Consider the following 24,280-nt stretch of genomic DNA (forward strand, 5'->3'; position numbering starts at 1 on the left):
TTTTTTTTAAACATTAATTGAAATATTCCTTCTCGCCATATAAAAATACGTTATTATAATAATTTTATTTAGGGAGGTTTTGAACCATTTTTTTTCTTTTCATATAAAACAATTAAATATATATTTTTAATTGAAATTATTGAAATTAATTTATATTTTAGCGATATTTGAAAAATAAAATTAATTCCAGATCGCGGGGTCGGGCTGGGGTCCTTGGGCTCAAAACATTCACGCTAACCATTAGACTACGGTCTCCATACAAAAAATACTCTAAATTACGTACATTATATTCGATTACCCTTTACAAGTATGGGGAACCAATCATTCGCGTATCTTCGGCTTTCGTCGACAATCGACTTTCGACCAGTATGGGGAACAAACTTTTTTTTTTCATTTTTTTCATATTTTTCATTATTTTCAGTTTTTTCATTTTTTTTCATTATTTTCAGCTTTTTCATTTTGTTTTCATTTTTTTCATATTTTTAATATTTTTCATTATTTTCATATTTTTCATAATTTTCATTTTTTTGTGCCTTTGTCTTTCCGAAACCAGTCGATTCCATATCTTTTACTTCATTTTTATTCGAGTTTCAATTTCTTTTCGAAACCACCCGTTGAAATCAACGGGCCCTACACTAGTATATTATATTAGTACATAGTACCGTTTGTCATGCATCCTTTTTTTTTTGATCTTTCGACTTAAGATCTTTCGATTTTCGATCTTTGCGTTTTCGGGTGTTTCACTTTCGGGCCCGGGAGGTAGACCCCGGTATTTGCCATCCAAGGTAACTGCTCAAACGATCTTTAATTATATACAGCAATACTTTACTAGAGTGGGATATTAAGGATAAGGTCCTGTAATTCTCGCATTTTTTTGTTGATCCTTTCTTGTGCAAGGGAATGAATATTGAATTGATCCAATCTTTCGGCCATACTCCGTTTACACAGGGTTACCAATACCGAACGAACAAGCAGGGTTTGTAAAATGGTGCTTACGGACTAAACCAACGACGATTTCGGGCCAACTTTTTAACCAGCAGTAGCGTACAAAATATCGAAATAAAAATTAAATTTTAAAATTGAAATTAAATATCAAAATCAAGCTAAAGATCGAGATTGAGCTAAAATTAGATCATCGTCGATGTTTTGAATTACAACAATGTTTTGAATTACGACGATTCGCATTTAAAACCAGAGAAATATTATAATTTCTCTGCTTACGAGCGAAAAAAAATATTGTTAAAGTCGTCACGAGATGTTACTGTATTTCCACTTGGATGATCGATAAAAAAAAAACAATTCATAAAACAACGCGGTGTCGGATGTCGGTGATTTGTCGAAGGGTTTTTTTTCTTTCGTCGAAATAAAATTAATAATCACACATTATCCGATAAATTTTACCTCTGAAATGATTTAATTACTTGATTTATTTCGACGAGAGAAACAATTGAAGAGTAAAAAAATCCGTTTGATGTGACCGACAACACCCCGGGTTAGCAAAAATCGTTGGATCACCCATACTAATACATGATATATTCTCAGTAACTGCGCATTACGGGGAAGTAAAAATAATAATTCTTTGATTTTTTTTCGATCTTAGTGCGTATCTTCGTAAGTCAAAACATCTTCGACAAACAAAAGTCGAGGATAAGCTGTATGTGATTGTTGATGATCTAATTTTAGGTCAATCTCGAAAATTTATTTAAATTGTGCATGTTCTGTTTTAACTTTCAATATTTAATTTTAATTTTAATATAATGATTATAATTTTATTTTGATACTTGAATTTAATTTTAATATAATAATAATTGTTTTAATTTTGATATTTAATTTCAATTTTTAAATTTAATTTTTATTTCGATATTTTGTACGCTACTGGTTTTAAAAGTTGGCCTGTGGGCCGTTCGTTGGCTTGATGCGTAGGCACCATTAGTGAGTGTTGACTACAGGAACACATCTAGACCAGGCCTGGGCAAGCTTTTTTGCTGAAGGGCCAAATTCGATATTTTATATGAGTCGGCGGGCCGCATATACACATATATATACATATATATATATATATATATATATATATATATATATATATATATATATTATATATATATATATATATATATATATATATATATATATTTATATATCATCATCATCATTTACAGCCACTCGCCATACACTGCTGGATGAAGGCCTCTCCAACACGCTTCCACCCGTCTCTGTTATGCGCAACACTCATCCATCTCACCCCGCACATTTTCCTAATTTCGTTCACCCATCTTCCTTGCGGTCTTCCTTTTACCTTTTTGCATTTTCTCGGGTACCATTCAAGCACTTCTTTTGTCCACCTTTCGTCCATCCTCCTAGCTACGTGACCCGCCCATTGCCATTTCAATCTCTTCACTCTATCCACTATGTCCACTACTCTTGTCATACTTCTCACCCACGTGTTCCGCTTTCTGTCTTTCCTCGTTATGCCAAGCATACAGCGCTCCATACTTCTTTGAGTGCATTGGATTTTATGTAGCATCTTGGTGTTCAGTGTCTAAGTTTCACATCCATACGTCATCACTGGCAAAACGCATTGATCAAAGATCTTTTACTTCAGGCAGAGTGGCATTTTTGATTTAAAAACAGCATTCATCCGTCCAAATGCACTCCATCCTAATTTCATACGTCTCTTTATCTCTTCATCTTTACTACCAGACATGTCAATTATTTGACCTAAATATAAATAATTATTTACTACTTCTACTGGTTTATCATCTAATGGGATGCTATCAGGCATGCAATAACTATTGAACATTAGTTTGGTCTTATCTACGTTAATTTTTAATCCTACTTTTCTACTTTCCCTGTCCAGCTGTGTTAGTCTGTTAAGTAGTTCAGCTGCATCACGAGCTATTAAAACTATATCGTCTGCGAACCGAAGGTGACTCATGAAACGACCGTTGATGCTTACTCCGGCTGTGTCCCACTCCAAGTTCCTGAAAACTCCCTCAAGCACCGCATTGAATAACTTGGGCGAGATTGTATCTCCTTGTCTTACTCCTTTTCCTATGCTAAATCTATCTGTACCTGAAAAAGTTTTAACCGAAGCTGTGGCATTAAATCCTGCCTGTTCTATAGGTTGGTTCTCGTCGAGGATATTCTTAAGCCTTTCTGTAATAACCTTCGTGAAAAGCTTGTAGACCGCTGAAAGTAAACTAATGGGTCGGTAGTTCTTGATATCGCTTTTATCACCTTTTTTGTGTATTAAGATGATAGTTGCGTTATTCCATCCTTCTGGTATAGCTTGGTTTTGGATGCATTTGCTGAAAAGCCTAGCTAAGATATTATTTAGGGGGGAGACGCCACATTTTAGTAAGTCAATGGGAATATTATCTTCCCCTGGAGTTTTACCGTTCTTTGCAGTTTTTAGCGCGGCCTCTACTTCGCTAGGCAATACTGCAGGAACCCTTTGGCCGTTTGTCGATTCCAGAGCGGGGGATTGACCGTTGTTGTTCTCGTATAGTTTTGCATAGAACGTGTAAACTCTGTCTATGATTTATTCTCTATTCCTAATTATTACTCCGCTCTCTGATCTGATTGCGATCATTTGGTTTTTGCCTAAGAAAAGATCCTGTTTGCACTTTTTCAAGCTACGGTTATTCTTAATGGTATTTTCTATTAGCTTGCTGTTAAAATCCCTGACATCCCTGACTATTCTCTTTTTAATTTCCTTATTTACTAGATTGTATTCTTGCTTATTATTATCCCTATCTAAATTCCTAAATTCCTTTCTAAATTCCTTTTATGCTTAGTATATATATATATATATATATATATATATATATATATATATATATATATATATATATATATATATATATATATATATATATATGTATGTGTGTGAGAGAGTGTGTGTGCGTTAAATAACTACAATATAAATAACACACTCTTTGAAGTACTTTCCCTAAACTTAACCATCGAATATGGCTGTGAAAAGGAATATCTGTGTACTCTGCATCAAGATCTTCAAGAAAGCTGATAAATTGTCTGTGTTTTAGTCCACTTGATCGGATTAAATTGACAAGCTTAATAACACGTGATGTTACGTGATCAACTTTTAATACGTTTTTGCACAAGAATTGCTGATGTATAATACAATGAAGTGCAATTAAATTATAATCAGGATCGAATCTTCGGCTAGATATGCAACAAATTCACAATGTTTAGTAGTAAAATGTCTTTTTATGTTGTATTCTTTTAAAACAGAAACGCTTTACTGGCAGATAAGACAAATAGCCTTATTTTTCAGTTGAACGAAAAAATATTTTGTATTCCATTCTTTATTAAACATGCGACGTTCGTCTTCAATTCTTCGTTTTTTATTCATTCTAATAGTTAATAGAAAGTACTAAAATTATTACAGAGTAAAAATGACTACAGTATTTTGTGGTGTTGTGTTAAGTTGATTCTAATTGATCATTAGAAAGATTATTTGATATTGAAGATTATTTAATTGATTATATTGGAGTAATATTTAATAGAGGCACAAAAATTGTCAGAAATATTATGGTTTTCTAAATAATTATCTAACAATTTCTCCGGAAACAATAAGATTATCTATAATTTTGTAGGTCCTAGAGAATTATATCTATTATATGTAATTATACCTAGAGTCTAGGATATATACAATATAATTAATAAAAAATTGGAAATACCTTGGAGTGGTAAAGGAAGTTATTTCTTTGCAAAGTAGCACGAAGTCACTACCCGTATTGGCCAGTCACTCACAAAATGACTGGCCACAAAATGACTACTCCCAAAATGGTCAAAAAAGGCTTAGGGACTATTTTTATGATTTAACATCTGGCGAATGGATGGTTCACAATGGAATTACCATGAATTTAGGTAAAAAAAAGCCCACTTCGTAGGACATACCGCGCTAATTCGAATCGCACGAATTGCAGATAAGACTATCCGCACACAACCCAACCCCGTGACAAGTCACAAGTCGATAAATGTGATTGCATTATAATAAATTATACTCACGGATACATTATAATACATGGGATTGTATTATAATCACATCACGGATATATTAAAAAAAAATAAACACTATTTTAAAAAAATTGAAGGAAAAATAAGTAATTTGGAAATAATCACGCGGGCCGCAGTTTGCCCAGGCCTGATCTAGACTGTAAAACCAGGTATTAATATAATATATACATATATAAATATGTCTGTATTTAAATATTATTACACGTGTTACTCAAAAATAGATATGTATCTCCAAATCGACTATTCATGATTTTAAGAAACTGAAGTTGAAGTTCAAGGCTAAACTACTCTGCATTGACCTAGTTTCCAGCTAAGACATTTGTTGTTGATAGATTTCAGCAAATGGGAGGCAAATCTTTCGATTTCGTTTTTGAAAATCTTTCGTGTGCGTCTGTCTGGACACTATTTCCATTCCATGCCATCATTTATTGAATCTGCAGCATATATTATATTTATGTAGGCAGCCCTGGTCCAAACTAAAAGTCATAAATATGTGAAAAACATATTGACGTTGTTACACTTATCGCCCGCTGCAAAGAATGCTATTGAACTATAAAAATATTGATTTGAAACATCTGAAATAAACATATGCAAATTGAAAATATTTATTTTACTTTACATCACCACTCGTTGTTGTCATTCTTTCACAATTAACTTCTGGATGAAAGTCTTTCTATTACTGTTTTACGTCACGAATATTTGTATACTATTAAAATTAGGTTTACCATATGGAAGATATTTCCTCCTTTTCGACTTAAAATTAATGCCCCCCGACTTTTTTAAATGCTGTTTTATACGATAAGCTCCGCTATGGACAGGGGAGCGTTATTCGAAAAACGTGTCAATAATTACTTTAGGAATTCCGAACTTGTGAAAACATATCCATGGGCTTTGAATAAATATGTCGTCATGCTCAATAAAGATAACGCCAATTAAAAATACAGTGTTGTACAAAATCACTTTTCAGTATGCAATAATGTTTGGATAAAAACCATTCGGTTCGTTTCAAGATAAAAAACTGATTAAAAAAAATCTAATTTAAAAAAAAATGGTGATAATTTTCCTGCATATTATATGTACATATGTATGCACATGTAGACATTAATTAGGTTAAAATTGAAGAAAATATCTTGTTAACAATTACATATTTAAGAAAAATAAAGAGATTTTTACATTTTAAATAAAAAAAAAACATTTGAACATTGTAAATAAGTCGAATTTCATTCGTTTTATAAATTCAAGATCGTAGAAAACATGAATGCCAGCGTTAATCCTTGCAAAAATCCTTGGGGATGGGCATGTGGAGCGTGGATAGCGACCAAACACAAAAATTTTACCGCAACGGATCGAGACCACGAGAGAAGACTTGACGGTGAGAGAATTTTCTAGAAAATTCCATCAAATCTTGTGATATTTTTTTCGTTTCATTTGTATATTTAAAATGTTCTTTTATTTTATAGTATATTCGAGATTACGAGACATCATATCTTCGATGCCTTTCTGGAAAGACACCGATTCGATCGAATGGAAGATGAAAGAACGAGGAGGCTATATAAAAAGATAGGGTTTACTCATTGAATGGAGTGATCGATAAGTTGGGTAAGTTTTTTTTATACTATTATTATTAGTGACATCTATGTTTAAAAAGTTAAGCATAATATAACAAAGATTTCAAGAATTTGATAAAATAAGTTTTAAAGAAAAATATAGATGTCTCTATAATATAAAAATAATCATTTATTATTTTATAAAAATTATATATTTAAATAAATATATATTTTTAAATGTTTTCTTATATCTTTAAAATATTAAAACAGATTTTATCAGAGACCCGAACTGTTATTTTTTTCGTTCCAGTTTGGTAAAAAAAATATGTTTTAGGTTTTTGGTTCTCTTGTATTTTTAAATGCTTTTTATTATTACGAAATTATGTTCACAATACATCTTATATCTATTTTAATAGCTACTGATCTACTGATCATTTTCTATTTTACAATTTAATTTAATTTGGTTAGTAATCACAGTATTATATTATTCTAATGTTAATCTAAACCATAATAGGAAAAATAGCTCAAAAACCTATTTACAATCCTTATAAATGTTCATAATACATCTAATACATAATATTAATTAAAGACTCTCTAAAGTCGATGATCTAAAGCAGATTGTGTTTAGGTAATCAGTGTTTATACCTGAAGGGTATAGACATTTTGTTGTAATCACCGAGACTCTTCACAAGTGTGTTAGTATGGTTATTAGTGATTCTGTCATAGAATCTACTGGTTAGTTTGTTAATAATGTCTGTAACAAACGGAATATTATATATGGCATGCAGTTTTTTCAGGTTAGTATATATGGGTGAATTATAAATTATTTTCAGGGATTTATTTTGTATTACTTGGAGCTTGGAAAGGTTAGTATTCGAGGCGTTATTCCATACAGGTGAAACATAGGTTAATAATGGTAATATTAGCGCGCGATATAATTTTATTTTATTTAGCGTTGATAAAGAACTATGGCGATTAAATATTGGATATATTGAGGATATACCCCGCATCTCTTTGCATTTCGCTGCCTCAATGTGAGGTGCCCATCTCATTATTTTATCGAACGTTACTCCTAAATAATTTCTCTTGTATTTGAATATTAGCAAGTTAATGTAAATACACCCACACTGTGTATACCTCTCTTTATACGGCTTTTTACTGTAACTTAATGTGATCATATATGTATGTACATAGGTACATAATTAAAATGTCAAAGGAGAATATTTTCTAGCATATGCAGTTTGCCGTTGGTGCACTGCGGAATTGAGGGCGGATTCTGATGCAGCTAAAATGCAGACAAAATACTTTCTTTTATTTATACTTATTTGACATTCTCTAGGCTTACCAACTTTACGTGGGCCGTGCTTTTAGGAACAAAAGTGTGACAACAGTTTAGAAATAATCTACTAGTTTTTTTTTTCCAGAAGTATGGGTGTATCTATAATATTTTTTAAGTTTTGTAGTTTCAATTTTGATGGAATCCAAATCTCGTAAAAATCACTCAACTTCATTTGCTCGGTTTGCAATTTCATTGTGGATTCTTTTAATGGCCGTAATGTATCAATGATGACAATAATTTCGATCTATTTACATATATTCTAAGAAATAGTTCTCCATATTGATTTAAACTATTTTTGAATAAAATTCTTTACATTACAATAAAGAGTTTAACATATCGAATGTATTATTCCATCTAGTAATACAGTCTATTGCATTTTCGTTGAATTTCATTATAAGACAACGGATTCTTAACTTTTTAACACATATAATTAAAATTGAACTGAAAAAACGAACCGCAAAAAAAAAATATCGGTTCGGTTTCGGTTTTTGTTTTCGGTTTTGTTTCCGGTTCAGCTCCCTGGTTTTTATAATATTATTAACAATTATTTATGTATTATTGAGACATCTGTAGTTGAAAAATATATTTATCAAATTGTATATGTACCAACGTACTTTATATTTTGGTTGAAATCTTTGCTAAATTAGAGTTTTACATTTCAAAACATTTAACTAGATATATTAATTATTTAATTTTTTTAATGTTTTGAACTTTTAATACTCCAATTTAGCAAAGGTTTTAACCAAAACTTATTAACATATTTTTACTCTATAGATGTCTCGATAATACATAAATAGTCATTTATTGTATTATAAAAAAATTTAATTAATTAAATTATTTTTTAATGATTAATCATAGGTATCTCTATGATGCTTTGTTGAAATTATTCTAAAAATTGTATACCGATGTTTTTAATTAATTGGCCAGGAAGGCGCATTGGGATTTAACTTAAAAATGTATGATACATATGTGGTAGCCAACCTTTTGGAGGACATAGCACTCAAAGAAGATGAGTTTTAGCACTATTTGTTCAACTCAACTCGATTTGTTCGAAGAAATATATACAATATATACAAAATTGTTAGTTTCTAAAAGCGTTATTATTGTAAACTCCTCAAAAGAGGTGCCGAGCAGAGAGTCGAGTTTGTAACCAATAGCAACGGCAGTGACAACTCAGACAACACACAAGCTCGCTTCGTACAATATCATCAGGCTCAAAATAATAAAAATGCGTACAGTTCCCAAGTGGATTAACAAGATTCACGAGGCGGAAAAGACTGAATACTCTTGGTAATACTCACAATGCTCATATCTTGATTAATAAGCTTTGTACTAATTATTTAAAATGGCAGGCTAGCCTTGGAGTGTATGACGAAATGTCAAAAATGTCAAAAATGTCAACATACTCCATATCGATCGAAAGTACAGCCTAGTTTTAATACTTGTATTGATTGCATATACATAAATAGTATGCACCTTTATTTATTGTTTTCAGCGTGCAGAGTCTGTGCTATAGTCCCGATGGTACCCAGATGATAGTGGCGGCTAGTGAGCGGGTCATGGTATACGATCCTCAAGACGGCTCCTTGATCAGGCTGCTGAGAGGCCACAAGGACACTGTGTACTGCGTAGCTTATGCTAAGGACGGTCGAAAGTTTGCATCGGGGGGCGCCGACAAGATAGTCATAATCTGGACGTCGAAACTTGAAGGAGTGCTTAAATATTCGTACGTATTTGTGTACATGATTTGAGTAGTGCGAATCAAATGACATAATATGTTATCTTTTCAGACACAACGAACCGCTGCAGTGTTTGGCCTACAATCCAATAACTCACCAGTTGACCTCGTGTGCCGTCTCCGACATTGCGTTTTGGTCTAATGAAGTTAAGGCTGTACAGAAACACCGTGTCAACGGGTCCGGGAGAATCACATGTTGCTCGTGGTCGTTGGACGGGCAATTGTTGGCCGTAGGCTTGTCTAACGGCTTTGTTTCAATAAGGGATAAGGTATATATGTACACAAGATATGTATGTCTACAAGATACGGTTAATCAGGGCACCATTTTAAAGATTGAAATAAATTGATAAAATTGACTGAATGTAAAAATGATAATTCTTTACAATTGTACTACAATTAACTGTATGTATTTCAATTTGAGCTGTTTGGAATTTTAACGTGTGATTTTGAATTGAATTCATATGTAATTTGTAATTAAAACTAAAACTTTTTGTCTGTTGTATTGTAAAAAATGTGATGCTATTTTGAAAAGTTGCCAATAATGCCTAAAAAGAATATGAAAATAGGAAGAAAACTGCATTAATGATCAAATTTGACCAAACTGTGAACTTATCTCAATTTCGCTTTGAGGTTACGGTAATATTGCTTTAATTTTATAAGTTATGTACATAAGTGGCCAGTAGTTATATAATATTTGAAATTCAGTAAAAACACAGCGAATGCTTTACTTATTTTATTACATACATATGTGCCATGACAGGAATTACCCCAAAGTGACACATATGGTTTGCTACGATTGTACTTTAAATACAATATATAAGCATTTTATACAATGCGAATTCATATAAACATCCACAGTGACATCTATGGAGAAATTTTTGCAGCATTTTATAATCAAATTGTCGAATTTTAAGACGCTGAATAACTTGAGATTAGCAAGAGAGATAGGAAAGGAGATGCTAATTTTACATGAACCGTTTCAATGAAAATCAGAAAAATTGGCAAACTCTGATAAGAAACGATGGACCTCAAGTCACACACCAAGGTCTGGCCAGCAGCGGGGCTGTAGTGGGAATCGAAACTGTAACATTATGTATGTATGTATGTATGTAGGTAGCATTTGTAAGATTCGAATATAATTCGAATTTGCGAGAAACTGAGGAAGAAGATAACAACTTATTGGATTCGTCACAACAATTAAGATAGAAAAATTGGAAAATTCTAATAGGAGATGGTCGTTCTGTGTTTTTTTAATAACCGTCGACTTGACCTCTCTACTGGTATGCAATAGCTCTGCTAGTGAGTGCACTATGCTAATAAACTACTATTTTCGGCTAGAATATTTCTGACAATTAAATAGATTACTATGTTAAATCGGTGGCTAATAATATGTATAACTTGTTGACCAATTTAAGTTATTCAGCTACTCACCAATTATGTAAATACAGACAGTTTGCTTTGATCAGACTTTGCAGTTTGATAGTGATAGGATCGTTGAATGGTTTCCGAGATAATTTAAATATGAACAAGTGTTTGTTTGTGTGTTTCAGAATTGTGAAGAGAGGTTGAAAATTAGTCGAGAGGGTTGTCCCGTGTGGTCGGTGCTTTGGACGGAGAGTGCTCTTCTGGTCGGAGATTGGTCGGAGACGCTTTCGTTTTACAACGCGTCCGGTCAGCAAGTTATGAAGGATCGTCCTATTGGTAATTTGCGTTATGTGTTATAATTGCACTCGTTTCATTACTGTTTGAATAATTTTTGTATGATTACTTGTAATTGAAGCGACACTATTTACATACATACATCTTTAAAAACTCTTCCATACTTCTTTATGCTGATGACACAAAAATTTATAAACCTATTTACACTATAGACGATTGTTATAAACTGCAAAAAGATTTGGATAGATTTGCTATATATTGTTTAAATAGTGACCTTTTTCTAAATCCTGAAAAATGTTCTATTTTGAAAATTTTACCAGAAATAAATCTAATGTCACTTATCATTACCATTTAAACCATTCAATTCTAAATACATCCTATTAAGGATCTTGGTGTTATTTTTAATCATAAACTCGATTACTTTGAACATATTTCCTTCATTACTAATAAAGCATATAAATCTCTTGGATTCCTACTCCGCTCAACTAAACCCATTGATGATCCTCATGTACTTAATTTACTTTATTTTTCCCTTGTAAGGTCTCACCTTGAATTTGGCTCAATTATCTTGTTCACCTTTTTATATATCCCATTTTAATTGTATTGAAAAAGTTCAACTAAAATTTATCAAATCCTTACGCTACCGTTTTCCTATCTACGCCCATACTTTTAACAGTCTTTCTATCAGACGACGACTCTCTGATGCTACGTTCCTTTTTATACTCCTAAATGGTTTCCTTGATTGTCCCGATGTCCGGAGTAAGGTTGATTTCAGGATCCCAGTTAGGTATTCTAGACACTCTTTTCACTTGATACTTTCAGAACCAATTCCCTAAAATATTCCTATCTACAGCGTGTTTATCGTATGTTTAACGGGGAGCTGAATGATGTTGATCTATTCGGTATTTCCTTGCATCAAATCAGGACTGCCATTAGGAGAGTCTTGATTGGTTGATTCATTCTCTATTTCTATTATATACATATGTAATCTTTATCCAATATTACATCACTTCATGTTTAGTTATGTACTTTTCTATTTAGTCATGTTTTAGTTTTTTTTCATTTGTTTGTCTCTATGTACCATTTTATGTAATTTGTAAAAAATTATAATTGGGCCCAGATGTTATTTTATTTTGTTACATTTATTCTTTATTTTTATGCATTTCTACATTTGTTGTCTGTTGATTTTTTTCAATAAATAAATAAATACAGACATGTATGTATGTATGTATAATGCGAATTAAGCAGCTTTTGCTCGGCGAATTATTTATTGATCGTATTTTTATACTTAATATAAAGCTGAATTTGTATACTTTTTTTCCAACTTTCACCTGCCCGAGCAACGCTGGCTATAATTAACTATTTATTTTAATGTGAATTGATTTGATTTTCAGGTTTGATGCCGGTGTGTTTGAATAGACTGGGCGAGTTGATTTTAGTGTGTGGCGTAAAAGGTTGGATCATCACCACCCTTGAAGGCGTTCCTGTACTGAAAAATTCCCAACAATGGGTCTGGTCCATAGAGCACTGCGACAACACCAACACTATAGTGAGTCCACAGACTAACTTGACAGATTTATTTCAAAAAGTTGGTTGCCCTTAACAATTTGTCATCCGACAGGCTCTGGGATGCTTGGACGGCACACTATGGTGCTATCAAATCGTCTTCAATAAAGTACACGGCTTGTACCACGAGAAGTATGCATACCGGGAGAATTTAACCGACGTCATAATTCACCACCTGACGTCGGGCACCAAAGTCAAAATCAAGTGCCACGACAAGGTGCAGAAGATAGCTATTTATAAACATCGTTTAGCCGTGAGTTTCTATTTTAGCAAGCCTCAACTTCAATATGAGACTTAAATATGTATAGTGTCCTTAGAGCAGTGCTACTCAAACTATGGTCCGCGGCCCATTACCGTCCGTCGGCAAACAAGTAAATAACAAATTAAAACAATAGCTTATGGATAACGTTGCATCATCTCATCCATTTTTGCCATGGAGTGATATATTAGTTAATTTAGAAGATAAAATAATTGACGAATTAAAAAAGTGTTTTGAAACCACAACTTCACTTGCGTCCTTTTGAATCAAATTGAAAGCACAAATCTTCCCAGATCTTTAATACCATGCACTGAAAACTCTTTTACCTTTGCGAGACTGGTTTCTCAACCATGAGTTTAATTAAGACAAAACATCTTAATAGTGTGAATATTCATGATCCATTATGTGTGGAATTGTCTTCGATAAAACCACGACTGGATAAGTTGTCTAATAACAAACAAGCTCATGTCTCATTAGTTTTTTTTTCTTCATTTTTATCTAAGTACATACATATGTATATGATATATACATATTGTACTTTGAAGTGAATAAAATAAATTTTATTACTTATATTTCATACTATTTTTATTTGTTATACGAACAAATTTTCACTCATATACATATACATATATAACCTTTTTATTTAAAAATATGATGCTGGTCCGTGAGAATTACTGAAAAATATATACTGGTCCGCCAACTGAAATAGTTTGAGCAAATAGCACTGCCTTAGAGCACAATGGTGATGTGATATAACATGTACATACATATGTATATGTTACAGTCGGAAGTGTATTTTCAGTTGTAATATATTCCAACTGGCGTTTTAGGTCATTCATATACGAATACAATTCAACTAGTAAATTATATCTCTATGTGCAAGCGCAAATACACTTTCAACAATGTGCGCCAGTTGTAATTAGGGATCCCAAATATTCGAATATCGAAGTAGTAGTAGTTTTAAGAAGTTCAAGATATTATTAAGATAAAATTTTAAGGGAATCATCTGGAACATAAAATAGAACTAAATGTGCTGTAGATTGAAATTAAAAAAAAAAATAAGTTCGTATAAAAAGTATTCGAATATTTGGATTTGGGATCCCTAGTTGTAATATAACAGTTGAGTTTTGACAGCTGTGATGTTATTATTGTATGTAGTCGAAATATATTACAACTGGAAGATACACCTCAATTGTAACATATACATACACAATACAACGGTATTTTTTTAAAATGACGTCACGTTTTTTTGTGACAACTACAAATTTCAATCTTTCGATTGATTTTAATATTTAAAACATGTGCTCTAAAGATATGATTTGAGTCATTGTGATTTAAGAAAATTATTATACATACAGGTACAACTGCCCGAGCGTATAGTCATATATGAGCAGAGCGATACTGACGGTATGCTGTATCGCGTCAAGGAGAAGATACCCCAGAAAGCCGAATGTTCGTTGCTGGTGGCGACAAGCAGTGCTCTTCTGCTGTGCCAAGACGCCAAGCTGGTGATGATCGGAGGCAAGAATCTGGCATCGTGGAATGTGCCCGCTTCGATAAGATACGTGAAAGTTACTACGGTTCAAAATAAAGAAGCACTATTGTTGGGACTCGCCAATGGAGAGGTCCGCAATTTACATATCTATTTGTTATATACGTATGTATTTTCAGAGCAATGTGTATAAACTTGTACTAACGTGGGTCAGCGTTATTTTTACCGAAGAAATGCATCGCTTGGCAGTTTTCAATTAACCGGAATGACTCGTAACGGCAATTGAGATCATTTTCTATATCCATATTTAGCACATTGTATCAAATTCTTCATTCGTAACACATAGCAAAAAATGCTTGCAGTACTCGAATCGCAACTTGATCGTTTTTAACATACAAAAATTGAATTCGATGATTTTTTGTCTTTGCTACATAATATCTGTACATTTGTACGTTTATTGAGAATGTTATTTAATACTTAACAAGTTGACTTAATTGTATCAAATTGTTGATTGAATGGAAGTCCATTATAATATTTTATTGATTTTAAAGTTTTCAACTATTTATCTTGTATTTATAGATATGGAAAGTCGACCTGGATGAAGCTTCCATGGAAGTGTTGGTGACTATTGAATCAGCGATCAGGTGCTTCGACTTGAGCTCTTCTAAATCGATGATAGCAATCGTGGACGAAAGTTGTTGTTGTCATGTTTATATGATAGCTACGCAGCAACTTCTTTTCACCGCAAGTCTCATTGTATATTTATTTATTTATTTTACATAGATACATATATACGAGGAAGGCATAACAGGTAGACCCCAATGCGCCTTCCTAGACAATTAATTACAAACATTGCACCATTTTTATTACATAAATCGCTGTATTTCGAGAGGCTGAAGAACACGAAATTAACAATTAATTAATCATAATATTGTACATAAATCAAATTCAGATATTTGTTACATAGTTGGTAGGATGATTTTTGCCAATTTGATGGAGGAACCATTTCAACAATGAAATCAGATAAATTGGCAAACTCTGATAAGAAACGATCGACTTGGAGTCACAAATATCGAAGTCTGACAGTCAGCAGTATTAAAGATTAGCACGGGATCGAACCCGGTAACCTCTCGGTGCTAAACATAAACGCAACCACCGACCATACTGCTGGCCATATGTATATGTAATTGGAGGATTGTAAATAGGTTTTTGAGCTCTTTTTTTCCTATTACGCTGTACATATTAATAATATAATACTATGATTACTAACAAAATTAATTTTAAATTGTAAAATAGAAAATGATCAGTAGATATTAAAATAGATATAAGATGTATTGTGAACACAATTTAGTAATAATAAAAAGCATTTAAAAATAAAATGCTCATAATACATCTAATACATAATTTTAATTAAAGACTCTCTAAAGTCGATGACTTAAAGCAGATTGTGTTTAGGTAATCTGTGTGTTATACCTGAAGGGTATAGACATTTTGTTGTACTGGTTAGTTTGTTGTTAATGTCTGTAACAAACGGAATATTATTTAGTTAGTATATATGGGCGTATTATAAATTGTTTTTAGGGATTTATTTTGTATTATTTGGAGTTTGGAAAGGTTAATATTCGAGGCGTTGTGCACATTTGTATGAATTTTTTTCCAATAATAGTGAGTGATGTTTTGTATAATGAAAGTTTGTTAAACAGGCGGAAAATGCTTCCTCGGTGTCTTGGCATGCGACGTATGAGGATTTGCTGTGTTACTCCGGCGGCGGCATGCTTTCGATCAAGCTGGTACCCTTTCCGGAGTCTTCGCAGCCGGTGATCGGATCAGTTGTCGGATTTCAGAAAGGCCACGTGTTCTGTCTGCAGGCCAATGCCATGCAATCGATAAACGTGCCTCTATCTCATGCGATGCATCAGTACATACAAAATCACATGTTCAAGTATGGACGGTGTCTTTCGTTGTCAGTCGAAATCGTTCGCGTTTTAAATTTGTTCATTTTTTCAGTGAGGCGTACAACATTGCCTGTCTGGGCGTTCCGAATTCCGATTGGGAGAGTTTGGGTTTTGCGGCTTTGGAAGAATTGTCGTTGAGCGTGGCCAAAAAGGCGTTTCAACGGATCGAGAATGTTTTATTTCTCGAATTGGTCGATGTGTTAGAGGTTTGATTGTTGTAATACTTACATATACTTATTGTTATTTTATTTTATTTAGGCCTAACAGGTCAATTACAAAAATAAGTAAGAGACATTGAATATATGTAGAGTTGCCAACAGGTCTTTTTTTAAGAATTGTCTTTTGTAACACAATTCTTTTGTTCTCTATATTTTTTTATATTACACCCGTAATGTCCTCTTTTTCAATTTTGACAATAATTTCACACAGTCCGTACTATATTATAAGAAACTAAGAAACTTTTGCACCAAATTAGCAGTGTATGGATAAATATAGCAACAGAGGTGATGAAATTGAGAGTGAGAATGAAGATGATTAAATTCAACAATTCATTTTTAAGCGTACTTTTCAAGTTCCTAACTACATATGTATGTATTTTCCGGTTATTATGAAAGTGGAAGTAATATAATATTTCCTTTGAGATATTTGGACTTTTGTGTAAATTTGTTTTAAAAATTATTGTGAAATTATGATTCTTTCATATACATTATGATTCTTAGCCTTATAGATATAATCTTTCCTGTACTGGTGGAATATTACGATTACCTTGTAAAATAATGGCATTTTTGGTACTATTTCACTTTAATAATAACCTGCACAATTATAACTAAACATTTTTTTGTTAAATGTTCTTTTTTTTTGTCCATGACACTTGGCAACCCTAATTGAATACAATTGAAAGCATAATAAAAAGCTCGGTTTTAATTTGTACTATTATTATTCTAGGAAATGTTAAATCAAGGCGATAATGCATCCAAAGCTCTCTCGGTAGCTGAAGTTTATGCATACCGAGGAAAGTTTATCGACGCTGCACGGCTATACCGATCCAACGGCCAATCACACCGAGCCCTCACAATGTACACGGATCTTAGACTGTTCCACAAGGCTCAAGTTTGTCTTCTTCATATCTGTACAGTTGTATATTAAAATTATTAACCAAAAAAATTAAGAAATAATCCACAGATGACGAGTTTGTCAATTATTTTATATATACATACATATATTAATTTTTTTCACTTTTTTCTACATCCTTTTAGACCCTTTTTTTAGAGAATTATTTTATATTTGTAGGAATACATGGATTCGGAAGATGTGTCGGATCTTATAAAAAAGAGAGCTGAATGGGCTCAGCATATAAACGAGCCTCGTGTGGCTGCTGAGATGTTTTTGGCAGCCGGAGACATAAAGAGTGCGGCGAATATTATGGCACAGAACGGTTGGGTCGACATGTGAGTTATTATTTAAACGAATAGTGTGCGGTGAACCTTTAGAGAATACATATTTATGTTTTAGGTTGGTCGAAACGGGTCGTAATCTCGATAAGGGTGCGAGCGATAATTTATATGTGGTGGCTCAGGCTTTGATCTCGATCGGTCACTTGGAGTCGGCGACCGAGCTGTATCAAAAATTGGGAGATCAGCATGCAATGGTCAAGATGGCAGTTAAGATGGAAAATTGGGAGCAAGCGTTTCAATTGGTCAAACAGAATCCGGAATACAAGGAAGAGGTTTATATACCATATGCACAACAAATGGCTAGGGACAATCATTTTATCGAAGCTCATAAAGGTTCGTACATGGTTACATGAATTTATGTACTACTAGACATTTAAATTTGTACCTTGATATTTATTTTTTATTAATTCATACCAGGAAGGCCTAGCAGGTAACCCCAAATGCGCCTTCCTGGCCAGACACATTGTAGGTACACTTGATACAAGTACTATACAAAGTATGTAAATACATATCAATTAACATCCATTTATGGTCAAATTTGTAAATTTGCAGCATTTTATACAATTCAGTGAAATTCGAGATTGCTTAAAACTCGAGATTTTACGAGAAAATTGGTAAGGTTGCCAATTTATTGGAACCGTTTCAATAAAAATCAGATAAATTGGCAAACTCGGATTTGAACCCATGACCACTCTGTTCAAAGCATTATATGCTAACCACTAGTCTATTCTGCTGGTTATATTGAACATAATCGAGAATTTCTAAATGTTCTTCATTTGAGTTGTATTTATTCTATAATAGTTTCTTATTTTGTGTTATCGATGTGATATTTTCAGCATACCACATGGGCGGTCAGACGGAATCAGCCGCTAGAGTTTTGGGAGTTCTTATACAAAATGCCATCGCCGAAGAACGTTTCAACGACGCTGCTTACTTGCATTGGTTGCTTGCATCACAATCCTTAGAAATCTCCCAAACTGTGGACGATATTGAGTGGGTTAATTCGAAAAGCTTTGAAATTATTGTTATCGACAGTTGAAATTAACATTTTTCTTCTATTCAATTACAGTCAACAACAGAATTGGATAGAATCGTATAATGAAAATGAAAAATATGCAACAATTTACTTTACTTTTCATATTGTGCATCAGTCTATACACGAAGTGTTTTCAGTTTGCCAACCGGAAACGTTGTTCAACGCGGCTAAAATTGTTCTTTCGCTCGTCGAAAACAATGTTCATCCGCCGAAAGGCATTTCTTTATTGTATCCTTTTCAATCTTATGTAGAGTTTATTTTTAGCAGTATTTCATTTTTGAAAATCATGTAAGATATTGCGCCTTGACGGTTTTCAGTTCGGTATATTTGTGTTTAGCAAAACAAGGCAGATTACTAGGCGCAAACAAACTGGCTCGTCAGATGCTGGACAAAATTCAGAACTTGAAAGTACCATTTAAGATACAGGTGAATAAATTAAAACGGTTTAACCCTTTGAATGCTGAAGTCATTTCTGTTGAAAGCCCGCCACGCTACAAACTTCGCCCACATTTCCAATTAGAATTATTTAGAAATCAGGTATAAAATTGAAGTTAATCCAAACAAACTCTAGATAACTACCGCCGGGGATTTCAAGTTTTGTAAAGGTGTGTTTAGACTCTCTAATATATCTTGCAACAAAATATAATAAACAAAAGAAGTTTATTAGTGAATGTATTTTTCCAAAACTAGTTCGATCTTCTTAATTGTTGTTAAAATTTAATGCTTTTAAAATGAATAAAAATCGATTGCGTGACGTGTATTGGGATAATACCGGTATATTAAATACGTGATGCTTCTTCCAATAATCACCTATTCGGTCCAATCTGATTGTTCCCATGTGCAACTAGAGACCAAGGCAAAATCTGAAATACTCATCAATTAGGGATTTCCATCGGGTAATTCTGCTATGGTCATAAATTCAGAAATTCCGGTGTAAATGAGTGTTTATAAACGTAGACAAAGCAATTGCACGGATTACACGACTGATTTTTAATGCTACCGGGAAAGGCTTAACAGGTATTATTCTTGTTTATTTTATGCATGCAAAATGTACAAAGCACATTGGCATTCTTCAGGCCCAAGGACTTGTCGGCAAAACGCTGATCAGCGTTGGTCAGCATTGAAAGGGTTAATAGTGTTTCGCAAACCCAACATAAAAAATATTATATATCAGACAAGTGTTATTTTCAAAAAATCATTTGTTGTCTGCTTCATGAGCTGCTTTTCTTCTACATACATATGTTGCTCTAGTATTTCTTTTGAACTAAAATGTTTTAAAAGAAAATCTTAGATAATATTGAGCAACAAAAAAATTAACGAAGCGGAGATTATTCAATCTTTACTAGTGTGACCCACAATGATTTTGAGTTAAAGACGGTAAAACTCAAAAATCTGTAAAAATTGCGCATATTTTAAACGCTCATATCTTTTAAACGGGAAGAAAGGAACAAAAATCATCATCATATTCGAATTCAATGGGTTAAACTTAGTAAAGATTGATTGGTCTCCGCTCTGGTGAAGATCCGAAAGATCACAAAATTAGCTTTTGAAAATACTCTTCCTCTAAATATTCATTATTTTTGTTGCTAATTTCTCTACATATGTAGATTGATTTCTTGATACCATCCTTTTCAGAAATCAGTAACCATCTGTGATATTTATTTGATTGCAGGAAAATGTAGAAGTTTTGACATTGCTCTCACGAGCTGGATTGAACGATAGTAACGAGGTTACGCCGTTGTGCTACAGATGTTCACATCATTTCACACCACTTTCAACAGTTTGCAACTACTGCGGACATAATTTGTACCATTCGTTTCTTACATTCGGTTAGTTGATGTTATGTGAAATTTTTCATTTTTTTATTTGGTATAGAAGTGGTTATTAATGTTTTAGAAATATTACCGTTGGTCGCATTCACTATAGAGGACGACATAACCGTGGAGGAGGCTTTACAGTTGATAGAATCTGATGTGTCTTCTCTCGAAGCTCGGCCAAACGACCAAGAAAATTCTCAGATATTGCGAATAGAGAATTTGTCTAATCTCAAAGACGTGTTCTCAAACAAATCGTTTGAAGTAAGTAAATATTTAATAGTATCTCAACGATTAGCATTTCAAATGAAAAGTAAATATAGTACATAATTATAACATATATGTATAAGTGAGGTCAATTAATTCATATTTTCGATGTTTTTTTATAGGATGATAAGAATGGTAAAGTTGTGTGCAACCGAGAAGATTTGAAAATATTACAGCCATTATCTGTGATAGTCATCAATCGTCCAAAACCATTGGAAACGTTATTTTTTCGCAACGTTATGCCCGACTTACACATACAGTATTGCCCTCATTGTTACAAGGTTTATATCAATATTGAATGGGGACTTAAATATGTACGAGTATACCATAAAACAACAACGTCGGTTTGTTTTTGTTTCAGCTATTTTACGTGGATGATTTGGAATCGCAGCTGATTTCTAAAGCACTCTGCTCATTTTGTCGTAGTCAACTGATTGACGGGAATGGCACTGAACCGTTAAAATCCATTATTTCATCTTCGTCATTCTCTCTTGAATGAAAATTTTTGGAATGGAAGAAAGATATACTGTTAATCAAGAAAGCAATCGAAGAGGTCTGCACATAAATATAAAGAAGACGAAATTTATGCTATGTAGTTGACAAAATGCAAACAGACACCGGTGATCTAAACGTTGTATCTAGAGGTGTTAGAAAGAGTTAAAATATTTAAATACCTGAGAACTTGGTTAAATTAAGAGCTTGACCCAGATGAAAACTTAAGAATCCGCATCGAGATGGCTAGAACAGTGTTCATCAACAATAAACAAGCATCACAATCTTCGTACGCGTTTGAGATTCGCAAAGAGTGCTGCTATCTGGATGCAAAACGAGGACTCTGAAGACCAGAATGATCAGCCGTATCGAAGCTTTTGAGATGTGGGTCAACAGGCGTATGCTGAAGATCCCATGGACCAAAAAAGTCACAAATGAAGCTGTCCTCAGCATGATACGGAGAGGCAGGAAACTTGTTTCTGTCATCAAGTGGAGACAGATGGAGTACCTCGGACGCATGATACAGGGTTCAAAATACGAATTTTTCCGTTTGATTATCATGGGAAAAATAGAAGGTAGAAAATGGATTGGAAGGAAGAAGTTGTCATGGACTGATATGAGCGCTGAAGAGCTGTTCCGAACCGTTGAATCGAAGAAGAAGTCACCACTAACAGTAATTTTTTTCTTCAATAGATTTTCAACATCTCATTCATATTTTTATATTTTTCCATATTTTTAAAAGAAAAAAAAATAGACTAAGTGGTATTTGTATTATATTTACATTTATTAAAATATATAATAAAAAATTGAGTGGCACATTTTTGGAAAATTTGTAATTATTCCATGTAATTATTGTGTGTTGAATTACATTATAAATTTATTTTCATAAAGTTGTTTTATTTAAAATTTTTGTGATATCCATCTACACCAGCGGTTTCCAAACTGGGAGGCGCGCCTCCCACGGGAGGCGCGGACTATTGCCAGGGGAGGCGCCAAAACTTTTTAATAAAAAAATAATTTTCATACCATAATATCTACAAATAAATAAAACTTCATATCGTAGCTTGACAGTAAAAATTCAATGCATGAATGTTTATTTTCATTTTTATATACACATTTAATTAGCAACCTTTCTCGAAGAAAACCTCTCGATAATTAAATTGTTAAACTTGCCTATTTGGTTGAAATTTTTGGAAAATTGAGGTGTTTAAATAAATCAATGCAGGGATCACAAATACATCCACTTGTTCAAAAAGACAAAGTAAAAGCTTTCATTAAAAAGTTGAAGTTATGGAAATCAAATTTACAAAAGAATGATTTGGATATGTTTTCACTTTCCAAAGATTTCTGGGCCACAGCCAATATTGAAGCAAGTAAAAATCTTTTTACTGACCACTTGGATGGTTTAGTGCTGCATTTTTCCAATTATTTCAAAGACCTTGATTTCTCAAAGTTTTTGTGTATACAGAATCCATTTAACTACAATGAAGAAGGCGAATTCGAACTGACAACTATCGAAAAAGAAAAATTGATAGAATTATCATGCGATAGCTCACTAAAACAAAAGTTTCAAAATGAAACCATAATTAAATTTTGGATGAATCTTTGTATTGCAAAGCAATGCAAGTGTTTCTACCGAAAAGGAGTTACGAGTGGCACTCTCCATATTGCCCCCAAGATTTGATAAACTTTGTGCCAAAAAACAACAACATCATTCGCATTTAATTTTGATGTGATAGATGTAGTTTAATTAGTAATTTAATATAATAATAAATATACGTGTTCGTATAAATTTATGCTATAGCAAAACCTTTTTATTATTCTGTCTATTGTAGTGTTCAGTATTTTTTTTTAAATAAAGGTTTATTATTTAAAACGTGTCTATATTATTATATATATTAAAAAATAAAAGGTAGGGAGGCGCGGAAAAAAAAAATTATTTTAGGGAGGCGTAGTAGCATAAAGCTTGGAAGCCGCTGATCTACACGGAAATTCTAAAATCATATAGGTATTATTTTATGATGCCTGACATCTCTTGAATTTTACAAAAATATTTATAAATCAAGATTTAAATTTGACAATTTGAATATGTATTTTTTTTAAAAGCTGTTTGATAAGTCTATTGAAACAATTGCAAATATAATAATTTGCTTAAATTAATAGCGAAATTAAAAAAAATATATCCAAAATCGTAGCTTTTTTATTAATTATAGATGGCACTATATTTATTTTACACATTGAAGCAAAACAAATGTTAGCGTCGTCTAAAGTAGTTATGTATTATATTTCCAAACCATTTAGGACGAAGACCACATTCATTATTACACACAGATCAATATCTCGTGTACTTCCGCACATGCCAATATCGATGGATGAGAAAATTATTTTGTACACTTCGAAGGTAAAACCATGGTCTTTTTTACTCGTGTGTGAATAAAACTGTTTACAACATACATAAGTTCCTAAATCAGTAGTGATTGGTGGGAATAGTCGGCATTTGAAGTACATAAAATACATTATCATTACGCTTGAATTGGTTGTTAGTATTTTCTGCCGTGTAGACATTGTTTGATTTTGCAGCTGCGACTGGCAGCTGCAAAATCGCTATTAATATATTTC

At 32.9% G+C, this 24,280-nt stretch overlaps 1 protein-coding gene across 1 annotated transcript; it reads left to right on the plus strand.

Annotated features, from left to right (window-relative positions):
• Window positions 1-9,099: 9,099 nt before the first annotated feature.
• On the plus strand, window positions 9,100-22,546 carry LOC143921864 (intraflagellar transport protein 122 homolog). The gene is made up of 20 exons (XM_077445183.1): window positions 9,100-9,219; window positions 9,425-9,655; window positions 9,720-9,936; window positions 11,218-11,368; window positions 12,721-12,875; window positions 12,948-13,145; window positions 14,510-14,776; window positions 15,223-15,387; window positions 16,347-16,585; window positions 16,651-16,804; window positions 17,544-17,708; window positions 17,889-18,046; window positions 18,111-18,385; window positions 18,889-19,045; window positions 19,122-19,316; window positions 19,406-19,514; window positions 20,761-20,917; window positions 20,985-21,166; window positions 21,292-21,450; window positions 21,531-22,546. The coding sequence occupies exons 1-20, from the start codon at window positions 9,158-9,160 to the stop codon at window positions 21,666-21,668; spliced, it is 3,534 nt and encodes a 1,177-aa protein (XP_077301309.1). The 5' UTR covers window positions 9,100-9,157; the 3' UTR covers window positions 21,669-22,546.
• Window positions 22,547-24,280: the final 1,734 nt, after the last annotated feature.

This window comes from Arctopsyche grandis, unplaced genomic scaffold (assembly GCF_051622035.1).
Source record: "Arctopsyche grandis isolate Sample6627 unplaced genomic scaffold, ASM5162203v2 HiC_scaffold_15, whole genome shotgun sequence".
Taxonomy (NCBI): Eukaryota; Metazoa; Arthropoda; class Insecta; order Trichoptera; family Hydropsychidae; genus Arctopsyche; species Arctopsyche grandis.